The 16761-nt window shown below is 44.8% G+C and overlaps 1 protein-coding gene across 1 annotated transcript in view; it reads right to left on the bottom strand.

Annotated features, from left to right (window-relative positions):
* Positions 1-16761, bottom strand: part of OTOG (otogelin) — a 177817-nt gene that overhangs the window by 19774 nt on the left and 141282 nt on the right. Inside the window, exons 41-49 of the mRNA XM_075928087.2 lie at positions 14670-14890; positions 12911-13049; positions 10052-10246; positions 9291-9503; positions 8814-8918; positions 6271-6381; positions 1870-1971; positions 1273-1371; positions 755-795 (exon numbers count right to left, since the gene is read on the bottom strand). Coding sequence (XP_075784202.2) covers positions 755-795; positions 1273-1371; positions 1870-1971; positions 6271-6381; positions 8814-8918; positions 9291-9503; positions 10052-10246; positions 12911-13049; positions 14670-14890 — 1226 coding nt within the window. The remainder of the gene's footprint in view (positions 1-754; positions 796-1272; positions 1372-1869; positions 1972-6270; positions 6382-8813; positions 8919-9290; positions 9504-10051; positions 10247-12910; positions 13050-14669; positions 14891-16761) is intronic.

The raw sequence follows: 16761 nt of genomic DNA, 5'->3' as shown, positions 1-16761 counted from the left end.
AGTTTCAGCTTTAGCTTTTTCTAAATAGTTTCAGAGGAGTAGCCATGTTAGTCTGTATCTGCAATAACAACAACGAGTCTTGTGGTACCTCTAAATAGTTAACTATATTTCATGGAGAGAAAAATACTATTTCTACCATTATGATGCCAAATTACATTTATCGTTGATTATTCCAAGGATAATATATTTTTCTGGATAAAATATTCATTCTGAATTCAAAATGTATTCATCCAGCAAAGTAATTAAGCATATGCCGAATCCTACGCACAAGAGCAGAATTCACACAAACAGTTCTAATGAAACATGATTAAGTGGTTTGCTGAATCAGAGCCTGATGTTTAAATATACTGACATATTCATCATGACAGGAAAGTGTTAAAATAATTAATGATAAGTTAAGTGTTTAATTTCTGATAGAATAAAGACCACTGATGTGTGCATGCAATTTCTGGGTAGGTACATTTCAAAGCAGGATTTGATCCTAAAAGAAAAAAAGCAAACTGATATGTGCTAGTCATTTTAGTTTGCTTATTTTTTCTCTCAGATTTTAAACCGGTGTGTCCAATTGCAATTGAAATGTTCATGACTAACATTTCAGCTATATTATGCCATAATTATTTAATATAATCTATCTATCGACTAACATTTAAAATGGGGAGAAAGTTACAGAAGTTCATCATAATTTACTGATGCTTTAAATATTTTTGCTAAGAAAATTCTAAAATAATTCATTTTAACAACAGAGATTCCATACCAGTTTGCACTGAGGTTTAGTGATTGTGTCACATGCACACTCTAAAATAAAACAGAAAAACAGACATTATTATTCAGAAAAGTATCTTTCCATTTGCATCAAAACAAAACAGTGTCAGAGACCAGAAACTCTAGAGGTCCTGCAGACTTTTGAAACATATCTCCTGCTGAATCCAATACTCTGGAGACAAAACTGCACACGGCATCTGTTCTAGCCTGATTCCCAATCCTAAATAAATGGATCCCACAAACCATTTTATCACTTATTTTATGATCTCCCTGAAATAACAGCAACACCAACAAAAAAGGTAGATCAAGAAATTCCTTGCTTTGCTCTGGCTACTCCCCATTTCATCTGCACACCAACCCCTCTCTATGGGAGACGTATCCAAAAGAGCCTGTACCCTCAGCCAGTTACCAGCTGAATAAGTGATTATTTTATAGCCTCCAAGCTAAAAGGCCACAGATCTTGCCAGATCAATAGGATCTAAGAGTTAAAATGAAAACAGATCATTTTACCACATGTCCGATATGGACAGCACTTTTCTGGGCTCCAAACTTCCACCAACGACATCCCCAGTGCACACTGAAATTCATGGCAACGGTAGGTTTCACAAACTAAAAAGAAAGAAAAAAATACCTTCAACATGCAATTCTAAATTTTTTGTAAATGAACAGAAACAGGAATCACAGGAAATGAACTGCTCACTCATGACAAGCTCCGGAGAATATCTAGCTTGTAAAAATTGTTGACCAAGATGAAATGCTAGATAGCAGTTGATAGATATATAAAAGGTAACCACTCAGGGACGAGAGTATTGCGTTTATATTTGTTTTATAATGTTCTGAGTTAATCAATTTAATCTCTATTGTTTAGTGCCAGGAAAGACCAGTACCCATCCATGACATAGATGCGTAGATGCAGCTTTATGAATACAGTAGTTTAATCATTGAAAGAGTACAGGTTTAGCATTAGAGAGAACAGATCATATGCCAAACAGGAAAGATATATCTAATCCACCACTTATGGCACTGAATATTTATTACTCAGAAGTTTGGTGCAGTGACTCTAATACATTCATTTCAGAATCATGAAAAAAAGTCAAATTAACTTACCACACTGATATGCAGGGCAACATCTATCTGTAGTGTTGCCATCCACAGTAAGCACTTCTCCTTCCTGACATTTTGGTATCTGATCAGAGCAAACCCCGCATGCTGAGGAAGACAAAGATTTAAATGCAAGAAAGGAAGAGAACTGAAAATGTCAATGAAATACAGCACACAAGAACTAACTGTATTTTTTCTGCAGTCATTCAGCTGTCTTACAGCATCTTCAATCTGCCTGAACTTAGGTACCGCATACCCTCGCTATAACAAACCCCTAGAAATGCAATCCATTTATTCATTTCTAAACAGCAGCAATTTGTTTGTTATAGTGAAAAAGACCTGCCCTAGGGGGAGGGGCAAGTTTACATCCTCCAGGCCTGTAGTGGGAGCTGACCGTAGAGCTACAGCCGGGGCAGACAGTTCTTAGCCCCCTATCGTGGCCCCAGGGCCAGAGACGCTCTCAGTGGAGCTCCAGGTGGGATCTAGAGACCAGGTTCACTATGGCTCAAGGTTCATACTTATGAAAGGCTTTGTATCAAGTGTGTCCTGTATCTCTGGTTCCCAACAAAAAGCCTGTTTCATCTGCTTACTTGAACTTGCAGCAAAATCACAATTTTTGATTCCACAAGCATTTCTAGTTGAGAAATTGATTACTTCAATCACAGATAGGACAATGGATGGTGAAGGAAGGAGTGCCATACTGAATACACAGCTTCCATGCTCACAGAGCAAGCACAGAAAGCTGTCAACAATGAAAATGACTTTGATCCAAATCTATGGAAGGTAGTACCCAGGTGGTAGTCCTTACTGAAACCCCAGCTATTTACAAGGCTTTCTTTAGTTCATTAAAGGTTGCATGCAGACTGCCAGGCCAGGAGATTCACCCCCTGTGCTCCACTGAAATTAGGAGAGTGCAAAATGAGAGAATATGCTTGAGGGACACATATAGGACAGTTTGCAGGCTATACAGCAAAGATCTTTACCACTGCAAGTGGAAACCTTGCAGGATCTCAAGAGTGCTATTTTATTATTGATCTACACCACTGGTTTTCAAACATATTTGATCGGTCCCCCCTTCTTTGTGTCTCTAGTGATTTTTGTACCCCACTTCCCCCTTCCACAAGTACATATACTTAGGCCCACCGACTTGTGGGGCAAAGAGGGCAGCTGCACTGTGACCTGGCAATTCAAAAGAGCCTGGGGCTTCTGGCCACCACTGCCACAGGGGCAACAGTGTCCAGAGCCCCAGGACCTTCAATTGCTGCTGGAGCACCATGCGGCATGCTTCAAGCAGCTCTCAGGGCCGGCTAGCGGGTATGGAGCCCTGTGCTGTGTGCTCCATGTGGGGCTGAAGGCTGGCTCCCCCAGCCCTACCCCTCCAGCCCGAGGCTCCACCCCTTCTGGGAGCACAGAGCCAGGCCTACCCACCTTGCCCAGGGGCCTAGTAAGTCTGTCAGCCCTCCTGTGTGTACCACCACCCAGTTCTGAAGAAGCACTGAAATCCAGGTGGCAAGGTGAACAGTGATACCCACCAATACCTCTTTTCAGAACACACTCAGTGCCCTATTGCCACCCTTACTTCTATGCTGTCATTGCCGCCGCAGCAGGGCTGACAGGTGGAGCCCTGCCACCTCCAGGTGAGGGAATGGGGAGGAGAGTCCAAGTCCAGATAGCAGAGCTCAAGCTGTTCTCTTTATAGGTACCTCCCAAGTGTGCACAGCCTTTCCGCATGAGCCCACCCACCCAGGGCTGGCAGCAAGAGCTCTTTACAAAAAAGCACACAGTTCATGCCTCCCTTGACACATTCCTGCCCCTCCCTTGGGAAGCCCACTCTAGGCCAGCCTTCAGTCCCCCTTCCATGGAATCCCCAGTCCTGCTAGAACAGGGTATGTCTACACTACCCCGCTAGTTCGAACTAGCGGGTAATGTATGCATACCGAACGTGCTAATGAAGCCCGGGATTTGAATTTCCCGGGCTTCATTAGCATAAAGCCGGCTCCGCCATTTTTAAAAGCCGGCTTGTTCGAACCTCGTGCCGCGCGGCTACACGCGGCACGGGCTAGATAGTTCGAACTACGTAGTTGTTCCGAACTATCTGTACACCTCATTCCACGAGGCGTACAGATAGTTCGGAACAACTACGTAGTTCGAACTATCTAGCCCGTGCCGCGTGTAGCCGCGCGGCCCGGGGTTCGAACAAGCCGGCTTTTAAAAATGGCGGAGCCGGCTTTATGCTAATGAAGCCCGGGAAATTCAAATCCCGGGCTTCATTAGCACGTTCGGTATGCATACATTACCCCTCTAGTTCGAACTAGCGGGGTAGTGTAGACATACCCACAGTGTTTCCCAAACTGTGGGCCGCGGCCTGGTACTGGGCCGCGGCCTGGTACCGGGCCGCTGGAAAAAATAGCGGGCCTCAGCATGGCTGGTGGCTGCCGGCAGGGCCGGCCTTAGGCCAATTCGGGTCCCACTCCCCTGAACCCGGAAGTGCTGTCGAGTTACAGAGCTAGGGGCCCTGCTCCACCGATATGTGGAGCTGAGTCTCTTTCCCACTCTGCCTGGAGCGGGCCCGGGCCCAGGCCCCGGCCTCAGCCCCCGTGTGCGTCCTCCCACCCCACCCCCAGAGCGTCCCCGCTGTGCGCGGCTCCTCCTCACCGCCTGCTGCTGCCCATGTGTGGTGTTGCACGTGGGCGGGGAAGACGCCCGGGGGGGGTTACATGATGTCACGGCCTGGGATTTTAAAACTCTTCGGAGGCACGTGGCGGGGCCACGCTGCCTCCAGGGCCAGCCTCCGGGGCCTGAGCGTAGCCTCCGGCCCCACAATGTGGAAGGCAGAAGGTAGGGAACGGGCTTGGGCGGCGAGGTGGTGGCAGCGGCAGCAGCGGGGGCAGAGGGGAAGGCACCAAGGGAAAGGGTGCAGGAGAGAGAGACAAATGCCAGGGGGCCAAGTGCAGACAATGCGGGAAAGGGCAGGAGGGGAGGTGTCATTGGGAGAGGGGACAGGGTGATGCTGGGAGAGGAGAAGAGAGGGGAAGGGCATTGGGGGCTGGAGGAGGAGGTGCTGGGAGAAGGCTTGATAGAAGGGGTGGGCATGAGGAAGGCCAGGATGGAGCAAGTCATGTGTGAGGGCACAGAGGGGCATGAGAGGAATGGGGCAGAGCGTGGTGAGGGGGTGGGTATTAGGGAAAAAGGGGGAAGGGGCAGTAAGGACAGGGGGAGGCACCAGGAGGGTGCAGGACTAAGGGAAGGTGCAGGTGCCAGGAGATTCTGGGGTGAGGAGGAGGGGAGAGCTGGCCACTGGAAGCAGCACTGGACGGGAGAATCGGGGCAGGCTGGGGAGTCTGGGAGGCTGGTGGAAGCAGGGCTGCCGGGGGCTGCGAGGTTGGGGGCAGGAGAGAAGTGGCTGCTGGAAGGAGGGCTGTACGCGGGCAGCGGGGCTGGCCAAGGGAGATTGGGAGGAGAAGCGGGGGAGAACTGGCTGCCTGGGAAGGGGTTGGGGGGAGTGGGGCTGGCCAGAGGCGCAGTGGGGAGAGCCGGAGGGAGGAATGAATCGGCTTGTGGGGAGTGGGACTAACCCGGCCATATGTAGATCTTGGGGCGCTGCCCCCGTTCTCCCCTCCCCCCCCCCGCAAAGCATGAGTTAGTCCGGCCCGGGGATTCTATTGTCCCCCCGCACGCACACCTCTCGAGTAGTTGCGAACTGTCTGGCTGGTAGACACACTCATGCAGCCTGAGCACATTTACCAGCCAGGCAGTTCGAAACTACAAACTGATACATCTAATAATAATACAACTTACCTAATGAGAAAATACCAGACATTTTATATGTCTGGTATTTTCTCAGTTTGTTTTTTATGTGTTTATATTTTTGGGCTGCAAAAAAGGGTTCCAACTAAAGTAAAAAGTTTGGGAAACCCTGGTCTAACCAGTTTTCTGTCTGTCTTACAGCCCATTTATCCAATCCATATTCCTTAACTTGCTGGCAAGAATATTGTGGATGACTGTATCAAAAGCTTTGCTAAAGCTGGCACTAGGGGTTTTGGGAGGACCAGAAACAACTTATTTGAATATTCATCATTTGATTAATGAATATGCAAATATGCAAATGAACATTACCGGTCCTCCAAAAGTTTGTGAATGGATTTACTGGTCCCCGTGTCAAAAAGTTTGGGAACCCCTGTGCTAGAACATCATGCAGGGCTGCTGTGCAGCTCCCCACAAAATCCACATGGGATGGCATCTGTCATTTCACTTCTCCTATACACGCAACAAACAGCTTTTAGCTTGCTTCTGGGCTTTATACAGTTGTGTTGGGTGACCTGCTGTGGCCTTAAATCATAAATTATTATCTGGTTACCCATGGCTCCATGCTAACATGTACAGCGGCATTAAGTGAAGTTATCATACCACATATATAAGATATGCAGCAGGTGCTCTCCACACGAGCAGCAATCAGTGTTTGGTCTTCTCGGCAGGTCTGGCTCTGCTCCACCGGTTCACACTTGGATGGGTCACATTCTAAAATAAGCACAAAACTATTTTTGTTCAATGTGAAGTGTTGAGCAAAATTATAGCACTCCCCTTCCCCTGTGAGAACAAAGGGGGAAAGCATCATCAAGGCCATGCTAATCTCAGCACTATCCATCTATGAGTTTAGATTCACAAAATAATAAACCAAAAGGCTCCCTTTGGGTAAATACAGCACAGAGGAAGGTAAGTAGGCAACCAAGTCAGGCAAACTGAGTGCAGAAAAGAGAGTGCATGCCTAGGAACAATTTTGGCCTCTTCTTCCCTATGACTGGGAGGAGGAGAGCAGCTGAGTGAGGGTCCCTGAGCCATCTGGCCTCTGGAGGAACATCACAGAGTGTATGTCTACACTACAGCGTTAATTCAAGTTAACTTAATTCAAATTAACTATTTTGAATTCAGCTAATTCAAAATAACGCATCTATACACAAAAACTATTTCTAAATAGCGTTTTGCTATTTCGAAAAAGCACGTCCACACTGAGTGGACCCTGAACCGAAGTTAAGGCTGGCTGGAACCAGTGCCAGTAGAGCATCAGGTTAGGACTCAGTGTGTGGGGCTGCTGCTTGAGGCTATCTGAGCTCCACGCTTAAAGGGACCCTACCCTCATCCCGGACAGACAGTTCTCAGGGTTCACCGCTTGCTTGTCTACCTCAATGAGGGACAGCAAAGCAGTCCTGTTTTGGAGTGCCCTGAGTGCACTTGGGACACCACAGCACTCGGCCACATGAAGCCAGAGCTGCCCCTGGGCATGCCGGTGCGTCTTGTGGGCTCATTGCCATCAACCCGGCTGCACTTGCTGCAGGCTGCCATCCGGAGGTCCATCGGGGGGCTGTCAGGATCTCGAAGGCCCTGCGGGAGAGCATCCATCCTAAGGAGCCCTCAGAGCTACCCCGGTCCTCCCCACGGGGGGCTCATGCCCCATTCCTCCCTCACGTCCTTCCACTTACCCCTCCCTAGCCCCGCTTCCTGATGTCAAACAAAAGACACGTATGTTCAAAAAGAGAAACTGGGTTTATTGAACAAAACTTGGGGGAGGGGGAAATGAACCTCTGGGGAGACTGGGAAAAGGAGATGGGAGAGGGGAAGAGAGAGGGTGGGAGAGGGGAGGGGGAAACCTGGGAGGAGGGAGCTGGAAGAGGGAAGCAAGGGGAAGAAGGGGGAGGGGAAGCTCAGGGCTCAGAGTTGGGCGGGGGGGGTCTCGCCAGACCAACTTGATTTTCATGCAAACCTGCTCCTGGGTTCGCATGTGGCCTTTGGTGGCCAGGCTGGCAGCTATCCTGCCATAGATGGCCGTGTTCCTCCTTCTAGTGAGGAGATCACGGAAGTTGGGGGCATCCCCCCAAACCTGAATAAGGTTCATGATCTCCACCCTGGACCATGAAGTTGCCTGCCTTCTCCAACCCCTGTCAGGCTCCTGGGAGCTGGCAGACTGCTCCTAGGGAGCGGTGGAGGGCTGGCTGCCAGTGGCTTGCTGGCTCATGTTTTGGGGCCACTGGGTCAGGGGCCCAGGTGGCCACTGCCGGCTCTTGGCTGGCAGGCTTGGAGCTGGCACAGTAACTATGGCCAGGGTCTACCCATTTAATGGATCTGGGGCTGGGGAAGAGGAGAGTAAGTTTTCCTGGTTGTGCCCAGAGTGGCCACCACGGCTCCCTGGGAAGGGCTGGAGGCCCCCTGTTTCGAATTAAGTGTCTACACAGCACTTAATTCAAAATAGCTATTTCGAATTTGGCATTACGCCTTGTAGAGTGAGGTTTACCAAATTTGAATTAAGGGCTCCGCTATTTCGAATTAATTTCAAAATAGTGGTTTGCATATATAGACGCTATTAAAGTTAATTCGAAATAACAGCTGTTATTTCGAATTAACTTTGCAGTATAGACATACCCAGACAGAATAGCTCAAGAGGCAGCACATTTACCAGCACTTCTTACACTAGAACTAAGGAAGGAGCTGTGTGTGTTAACATCAATGCCTGCTTCCAGGCACCAGCAGGCAGAGAGGCGACCATAGTCTTGCAACCCCAAATCCTGGGGACATACCCATTAAGATCAGAGGGCATGTTACTTATGGCCTTGCCCAGCACTCCACAGAGTGTTTGGTTACATTTCTGCCCGAACCTTTCACAGAAGGTTACTCTGCCAGTTCACCTGCTCAAGGTGAACTAGTACCCTGGGTTTTTGAGTGAAAGCGAGCACTGCACACAAGTCATAATGATGATGTCTGCTCTGACATATTTTTCCAGTGAAATTCAATCCATTTTTGCAAATGATTTTGTTTCACCCCAACATTTTCACACAGTGAAATCCTGCAGGACCCTCTGTAGCACATAAGATTGAATATTACAAAATACTGTTATGAAACAGACATTTTTGCCAAAAATAGTCCTGCTGTATGCTTTTATTTCATCATAAGATACCTACCACAAGTGTAATTGGGACAACAGGAATCTTCACGATAGTAGGTGACTATCTTTTCCAAGCCCTTACATTCAGGGATAAAGGAGTCACAAAAGCTCTGATTACAAACTATTTAAAAAAGCATAGAAAAAAGAAATTAGGATATTCTATGATATTCAGCAGAGGTCTCTTATGTTAAGTCGAAAACATCAAGTTGTTCATTGATAAAAATCCAAAATAATAATAAAGCGTGCACAAAAAGGCTGAGTGGGATTTTCAAGAAGTGCTGAGCATTAGCCGAACTCTCATGGAAAATCGACTGAGCACTTGTGAACATCCAACCAGCCACTATAAGAATTGTACCGCATGACAAACCAGCTCTCACCATTCTGCCCTCCAAAATAGTATTATGTAGTATATGAATAAACCACAGCACAAAGGAAGTGGGATATGCCAGAAAGGAAACCTCATACATTTATATACTTTGTTAAGGATACTTACTGCAAATCTTTTGAGGACAACAGGTTTGATCATCAGGAACAATCAGGGCCATTTCCCCAAAGCGCTGACAGTCTACATCATGAATATCTGAGCAGTTGTATTCCACAGGAATAATGGTCTCATTGTCAACACATTTGTGCATGCAGCATCCACTAAGGGAGGTTTTCCAAATCTCCCCGACTGCATGGGGTGCTCCCAAACTGTCTGTGCAGGCTAAATTATTGCAATAGAAGACAGAAATTGTTAATGTTTCAGAGCTGAGTACTCCTGAGCCAGGCAGATATCCTCTGGTGGTTCTACCTGCAGCAAGACTGCCTCCAACATCACCTCACTCCCACTAAGACCAGTGGTTATATTCTGCTATCTAGTGAATAACTACTGTGTTATGGATATGGTATACATTCTGAAAGTACTTTAGCGTTGCAAAATAGACTCCTTTAGCAGTGTACTAGGCTGAAAAGGGGACTGAGAAAAGCCTAACATGCTTAGACTACTGGAAGTTTGTTTTACACACTACATTTCAGGTACATGTAAATTACTTATATGAATTAAATTCCTTATATGGTCAGAAGGAGGCTATTTTTTGGTTCACTTGGTAGAGCCTGGACCACAAGAGCACTCATTTGAGCATCGGCTTCCATCGTGTGCAAGACCTCACATTGCCTCTGCCCAGCATCCAGATAGGGAATACCACTAATTAGTGAGGCCTGTGGTCATCACTTGAGAGGCGGCAGGAATAAAAAAGGGCGATTAATACCCACCACATTTCTCTTCTGTAATGCAGAGGGCAGAGTGAGCCCGGTGAAGAAGGGTCCCTTCAGAACAGACGCAGCCTTCTGTCAGCACTGAGCAGGGCTCCAAATCCAGAGGAGAGGGCTCACCATTCTGACACGTACTTGGAACGTCACAGGCAGCTATACAGGCCTGGTAGGTGGTGCCTTCAGAGCAGGGGAAGGCTAACAGAGCAATAAAACACTTAAAACAGACCCCATTTTGAAGCTCTATAACACATAAGGCTCTTGTCTGGTACAGAAGGGTACAAACAGGACTGTGTGAAATTCCTATCTGTTACATTGCTATGCATTGCTCAGCTCCTATATGCAGTCTGAAGTGATCAACAAATCTGCACTGCATTGTCAAGAGCAAACTTTGAAAACAATGTAATTCATTTTCTCTCCCACATAACATTCTTTTCCAAAGTCAATAGCTAGCCTTTTGGGGGGAAGTAGGGGAGAGCCAGAGAAACAACCCCAACACACAATTTCTTCCCCTTCATAAACCAGTTCACATCTGTAAAATGTGTAAACATGCAGGTTATCTTTACATATATTTATATAGAAATGTTTGAATATTTTCCAGAGGCAATGAAATGGCAAATATATTGATTACTGTAGCATCTGGCAAACCTTTATCAATTACAGCAAGTTGCATATGCAGGCAACCAAACTTAACACCTTTACACCCAAATTATTGTGAATGGGACAACTGCTGTGCTCCCATACTTAGTAGCTACTAACATTAATGATTATGTTTGTGGTATTAGTACTGTCTTTTGTATCCACTTCTTTGCTTTTGCGAGTTCTTCTCTTTTAACAGCAGTAAATATGGTTACATGGGGCATAGGCCTGGGCAGGTGGTTTAATGACACAACATAGTCTCTATATTATGCCTTCTCACTTTGATGAAGTTCTGTCTGCAGAACACCTAAAATGAGATCCTCAGCTGGTGAAATTGGTGCTTCAGTTTCCACAAATTTACAGCAGCCGGGGATCTGAATTATTTTTTTTTTTTTAAAAAAAAGCTCAAATCTTCTATTTTCTCTCACAGTAAAAAACAACGTGCTTGCTTTAGTCATACCTCTTGAAAGCCTTAGGAGAATGTTACTCTTCTTTCACGTAAAATGGCTATTTAGAGGTTTATCTGTGCTAATTTATAAAGTGAGATATTTTATTAAATGAGTGTTGTGGAAGGCCTTTGTCCTGCAGCCAATAGCACATGGCATTGAAGGGAGAGGTTTTTCATAATGGTCAGTTTCATAGCCCTAATGATTTTATGATTATTGTGGGTATATATTTCCTAAACAATCTATAATGGCAGGGGTACTAATGTCATACATGAAGGGGCTTCTAGAAATGTGTTGCTATCTTCTTGGTCTGAGAGCTGTGGGGAAAAGGCACAGTTTTGAAAAGCTGCGTTATGGCCCTGCAGTGTGGTTAGCACAGAGTGCAGTGTGCTCAGTAACTCCCGTGTGTGATTGTGATGACAAGTAATTCGCACAAAGTTGCTAACTGGAATGATGGCTATGATGGGAGATCAGAATCCAGTTCCCAGAGGGAGTGTTTGGTCAGGAATGGGGAAGTTTCCAATTAAAACAAATAATCCTAAGGGTTAGTAGTAGTAGAAGAGGGAGTTTATCTTACTCAGTTCAACACCACCAAAAATCCTCATGATACCCCACAGGAAATATCTCTCATGCCCCCTATGATCACAGAAATCCGAACTCTTAAAAACCAGATCACAACACATCTCTGTCTAGCAATTAGAAAATATGAAGAAAACTTCACTATTTTTGCATATGCACACCCAGCAGAGGTCACTATGATATAATAATAAAAGAGTGATGTCTCTTCATAAAGTATCAAATACTTGAGTATATTTCCAGACTTATTCTGTGAACTCTATTGTAAAGTAATGTTTTGCTTGCAAGAGCAAAACCAGTGAAGCAAGTTACCGGAAGTACAATTTGCCCTCTCGTTGATTTTCTAAACACAGACTATTTTATCATATGTGCCTGTATGAAAGATTTTTATTTGATTTCCAAATATTGTGTATATTGTTCTTCCTATATAAAAATATCACATATGGTATGGTGTGAGAGGCACTGTTTTCTTGTCTACTGGGATCATGTTCCATCCACAGAATCACTCCTGTTCAAATAACCACTCTAAACATTGACACCCCAGTAAATATTCCATATTACCCTTCTTCTATCTAATCAGACCCCAGTTCCCTGTCTGGTTTATCATTCTCCTGGGCCATGCATTCCCTCATCGACAGCACCTTTACATGGTAACTGTAATCCAAACCAGTATAGTCATACTGGTACATACCAACCAAATTTCTCTGTGAGGCATTCTTTAATACTATTTATGAAATATTTATCTAGGATCCCCTTCATTCTCTGGTTAGCGCTCTTTACTTTCCAAATGCCCTCTTATTGCTGCAGTCCTTTCTGTAGCCAAAGAAGGCTGGGTGCAGCTATCTTCAAAGCTCTTTAGTGTGAATCTGAACACAGACCAGACAGGAGCACTCCAGAGCAGCACAATAAGAATCCCTTCCATTGTTCCCTTTCTCCTGCAGCTAGCTAAGCATGTTGCTACCTGTCTTTGGTCTAGCTTCTGTTCCAATTCCAGATGATAGATCATTCACTAGTGCGGCACCTGAGCACTTAAGCTAGAACTCCGATCCTAAATGTATTTGTGATTCTGCAAAACAGGCAGATCAGCTGATGCACACCATACTAAAACGCATTGCATCATCTTAGACTTGCAGTAACTCATGTTCTGAGGCATGCTTTCTCTCTCCTGCACATGCAATCCCCCATAGGACAAAGTACTTACCGCAGTATTCTGAACTTCTCCACTCTATGCAGATATTAAATTTGTTACACATAGCCACATAGGAAGCAAGTGCCACACATGGATTCTGAGTGTATTCCACATCTCGGACCCACAGGTCACAGAACAGCTCAGGTGGAACCTGATAAATAATAAATATATGTGTTACTATTGCACTGTGAATGTACCTTCGTACAGTACTGCAATAGGGGGAATGTGTCCACCACTTCGGGGAACCGATCAAACCTATGACCTACTGACAGGGAAATCACAAGGTCTGCCCATCTGGACTGATGGTACAGAAGAGGCATTGGGCTTGCCTGCCTTCCTGAGTAAATGAAGAGGATTTATTTTCCAAGGGCATCTTAAAATGAAGGCTCCTGATTGCAAAGAGACTGCAGGGAACTCTTAGTTTCCCTGACCGAAGTCATTCAGGATGCTTAGGGCAAAAGCTAATACTATTCTTCTCAATGGAAGGCATAATCACTCTAGACATAATCTTGTGTACTCCGTTCTCTGTTTCTCTTCCTACATATTTATTTACACGTTAGCCTCTCATCTAGCATCACCCTCCTATTTCATATGTGAGAATGCAGGGATCTAGGTTTAATCTCCTTTACAGAAAGACACCTAAAATAAGGTGACCAGAATTTGAAAATGCGCAAGGAGGACATGGAGTTGACAAAAAAAACATACTTGTATATTAGGGTTGCCAGATGGACAGCCGGTATTTTTTGGTTGAGCAAAAAAAAAAAGACAATTTTTTCAAACGAGGACAAAAGGAGGACATAATTATTGGGGGAGGACAAGCCCCTCAAAAGGAGGACGTCTGGTCACCTTACCTAAAAGCAATGGTAAGTTTCCAGTGCCTGCTCCTGGCTGACTAGGGGAGAATCCAAAGTAATCAGTAACCGGAAGAGAGCTGGGAAGAATGGCAGATGGAGGCACAAATCGGCATGTTACCTACAGCTGTCAGTGGTTTTTCAGTATCTTTCTACCTTGTCAATGATCTCCCTCCATCTTTGGCAAAACTATGTTTTTATCTAGGTGCTCTGTGTGTTTCTTATTTGCTTTAAATTGGTGGCAAGTGGGCCTATTATGGAACAGATGGATTGGAAGGGCAGAGGGAGTTCAGCTACCAGCCTTGAGCATACACAATTATTGTTCTTATCAATAATATTAGCTATTATGAACAATATTAATGGCGTTATTTTATAATATTGCATATTATGTTATTTAATATTTATATTATTAATATTACTCCAAATTAACATTAAACCTGTATGCAGGCCTGCCAATGAGGAAGAAAGTGCAAAGCACGCAGCTGCCCTCGGATCCAGCGATATAAAAAGGACCAGATCTCCTGGTTGCTGCCACTATGGCAGCTGCCAGAGTCACGGGTGGCACTAAAGGGCTTGCTGGGGAGGCTAGCCCTTAGCCCCACCCCTTCTACCTGAGACCCTGAGTCAGCCTTCCCCCTCCCCCCCGACCTGGCCCAGGGCCCAGCAAAGTCTGGCTGCCCTGCCCATATGACAATTGCTGATTTAGAATGTCAGCTGTATAATGCACATCTCGTATTGAAGAGCTCCATTCTTAATTCTAACCTGAAACAAATTGAGAGGCATAATCCAATGCACATACACCACTCATGAAATCTACAATGCATTATTGCATTTAGCTACATTAAAAACATTGTATCAAATACATATAAATCTATCAAAATTAAATCTAATACAGCAAGCCTCTGAATTAGGTAACTTACATAAGGATGGCAGCTACTGAAGGTCTGATTCAACACCAAGCTGAAACACTTTGAACAGTCCAAAATAGAACAATTAGTTTCCTGGTGCCTGTCTTCTCCAACATACTTTAATGTGTCTGGCACCTGCCAGGTGTCTATAAAATTCGATGGTGCATCAGTTTTGCTTAAAATTGTTCTGTTGGGTAGCATCAAGTCATTGGCTGAGCGTCCGTCACAGAAACCTGCGTATGATCATAGTAAAATATATATTAGGACTGCTGTGGGCTGGGCATCCATTACCTTGATGCATGACTGAAGTACAAATAAATTATCTACTTTTCTGATTAAAATCAATACCGGTAAATGCAGGGTTTGTCTACAGTCAATAAAAGAGCTGTGGGCATAGCTATACCTGGCCCAGGCCGACACTTCAGTTTTACAGCTGAGGCTTTTGGGCTATAAAATTTCAGAATACATATTTGGGTTCAGCCTGGAACCCCAACTGAGACTGTTCCTCCATGCTGGGAGGGTCTCAGAGCTCTGAGCCCAAATAACTACATGGCAATTTCATGGCCTTGCAGTGTAAGCCAAGACCTGAGCTGTGAGACTTGTTGCTGTGGATCTTTTATCACAGTGTAGATATACCCCCAGCATTTAATTATTTACACAGCATATCAGTATCAGAGTTCCACAAAATGTGACAGGGTATTTAGTGGGACCAAAAGGCACAACTATTCATCCTCATGCAAGTGAAGAAAAGTGAAAGTAAGGAAGAGAAATGTTATCTCAGAAATGTTTGATTCAAAGGACTGAATCAAAAAGGGATTCTTAGTAAGACAAAGTTGCTCAGTGTACCAGAAGTGGGTGAAAGTAGATTTACTGCATCGAGAGCTTTCCGAAGGAATTCTATGCCTAAAAGTCCTTGGGTAATAAGGAGCATAACAACTTCTCACAATCGTTTGATGTTTATAGTCTCACAAACCCCTGCGAAGTAAGGAAGTATTGTAAGCATTCCTCATGATCCTCTTGGCAAAGACATCAGAGGAGGAATTCTCTCACCCATACAGAGGGTGCAACATGTGCCCTGCTCTGCCGCTAGTGAACTCTACTACTATTTGCTGGCAGTTAATACTACTGCCACTCACATGAGACCTAAGAGCTACACAAGGATGTTAGTAGACAACTGGGACTAAAGTCTTGTCCACCTCTGTGGAAAGGTGGAAGAGGAAGAGCCCTCTACAGTCTGGCCAGTTTACCATAATGTATTGTAGCTCGAAGTGGGCTTCTGCCTCTATCACATAGACCATCCATCCTCAATATAACTGACAAGCTCTGTGCAGGAGAGAATCACGCCTGGAATGGCACAAAAGTTGAACGGGAGGGATGCATTGATCCATAGGAAGAGCTATTTAGGGCAGTTCATAGAATGAGTGCCCATGGTCCAAGCTCTCAATTTCATATAAACTGAGCAAAAATTCAATTAGGACACAAAGCAGCTCTCTGTTTACCCAACAACGCAAAAAGTGTTAGTGTCATTGTCGTAGGAGAAGGAGTACCCATCAAATGCCTAGACATACTTATCTGACATTGTATCAACTTTTACACACACCCTTCCAAAACAAGCTGCTACTTCTGGGCTGAAATGAACATTAAGAAATAGCACATCAAAGTGTAACTTTTACCCCCCCTCAAGACATTAATATCACTCATCAGCTGAAAAGAATCTGTCTTTTCTACAATGTTCAGAAGGCAACATCACATTTCATTTCTGTTTAAAGCGAATATAGTTGGTAACTTTGAAAAAGGGCAATATTGTGGCAAGAGGGAAAAATTAGGGCAATGTAGTCTGGTAAATATAGAATGGCTGGGTGCGCCATCGATCACCTCTGAAGCCTATTTTCAAGCCCATCAACTATAATAACAAAAAGATGGACAAATCCACCATCCCTTTTTTCTAGGAAGCACTGTGTATTGCAAATGGCTTTTAGAAAGTTCCATTTTCTCAGTTTCTGCACTCATATGATGAATTAGTTTCAAAGAGATTTGTCCAGTAATTCACGAGGAATCCAATCCTCTCTCAGTGAAAGGAAAATTGGCTCAATTGTATCATTTT

The sequence above is a fragment of the Pelodiscus sinensis genome, chromosome 5, assembly GCF_052426305.1.
Source record: "Pelodiscus sinensis isolate ZL-2025 chromosome 5, ASM5242630v1, whole genome shotgun sequence".
NCBI lineage: Eukaryota > Metazoa > Chordata > Testudines > Trionychidae > Pelodiscus > Pelodiscus sinensis.
Note: the sequence above shows the minus strand (reverse complement) of the source record. Positions and strands in the feature narration are given on the sequence as shown.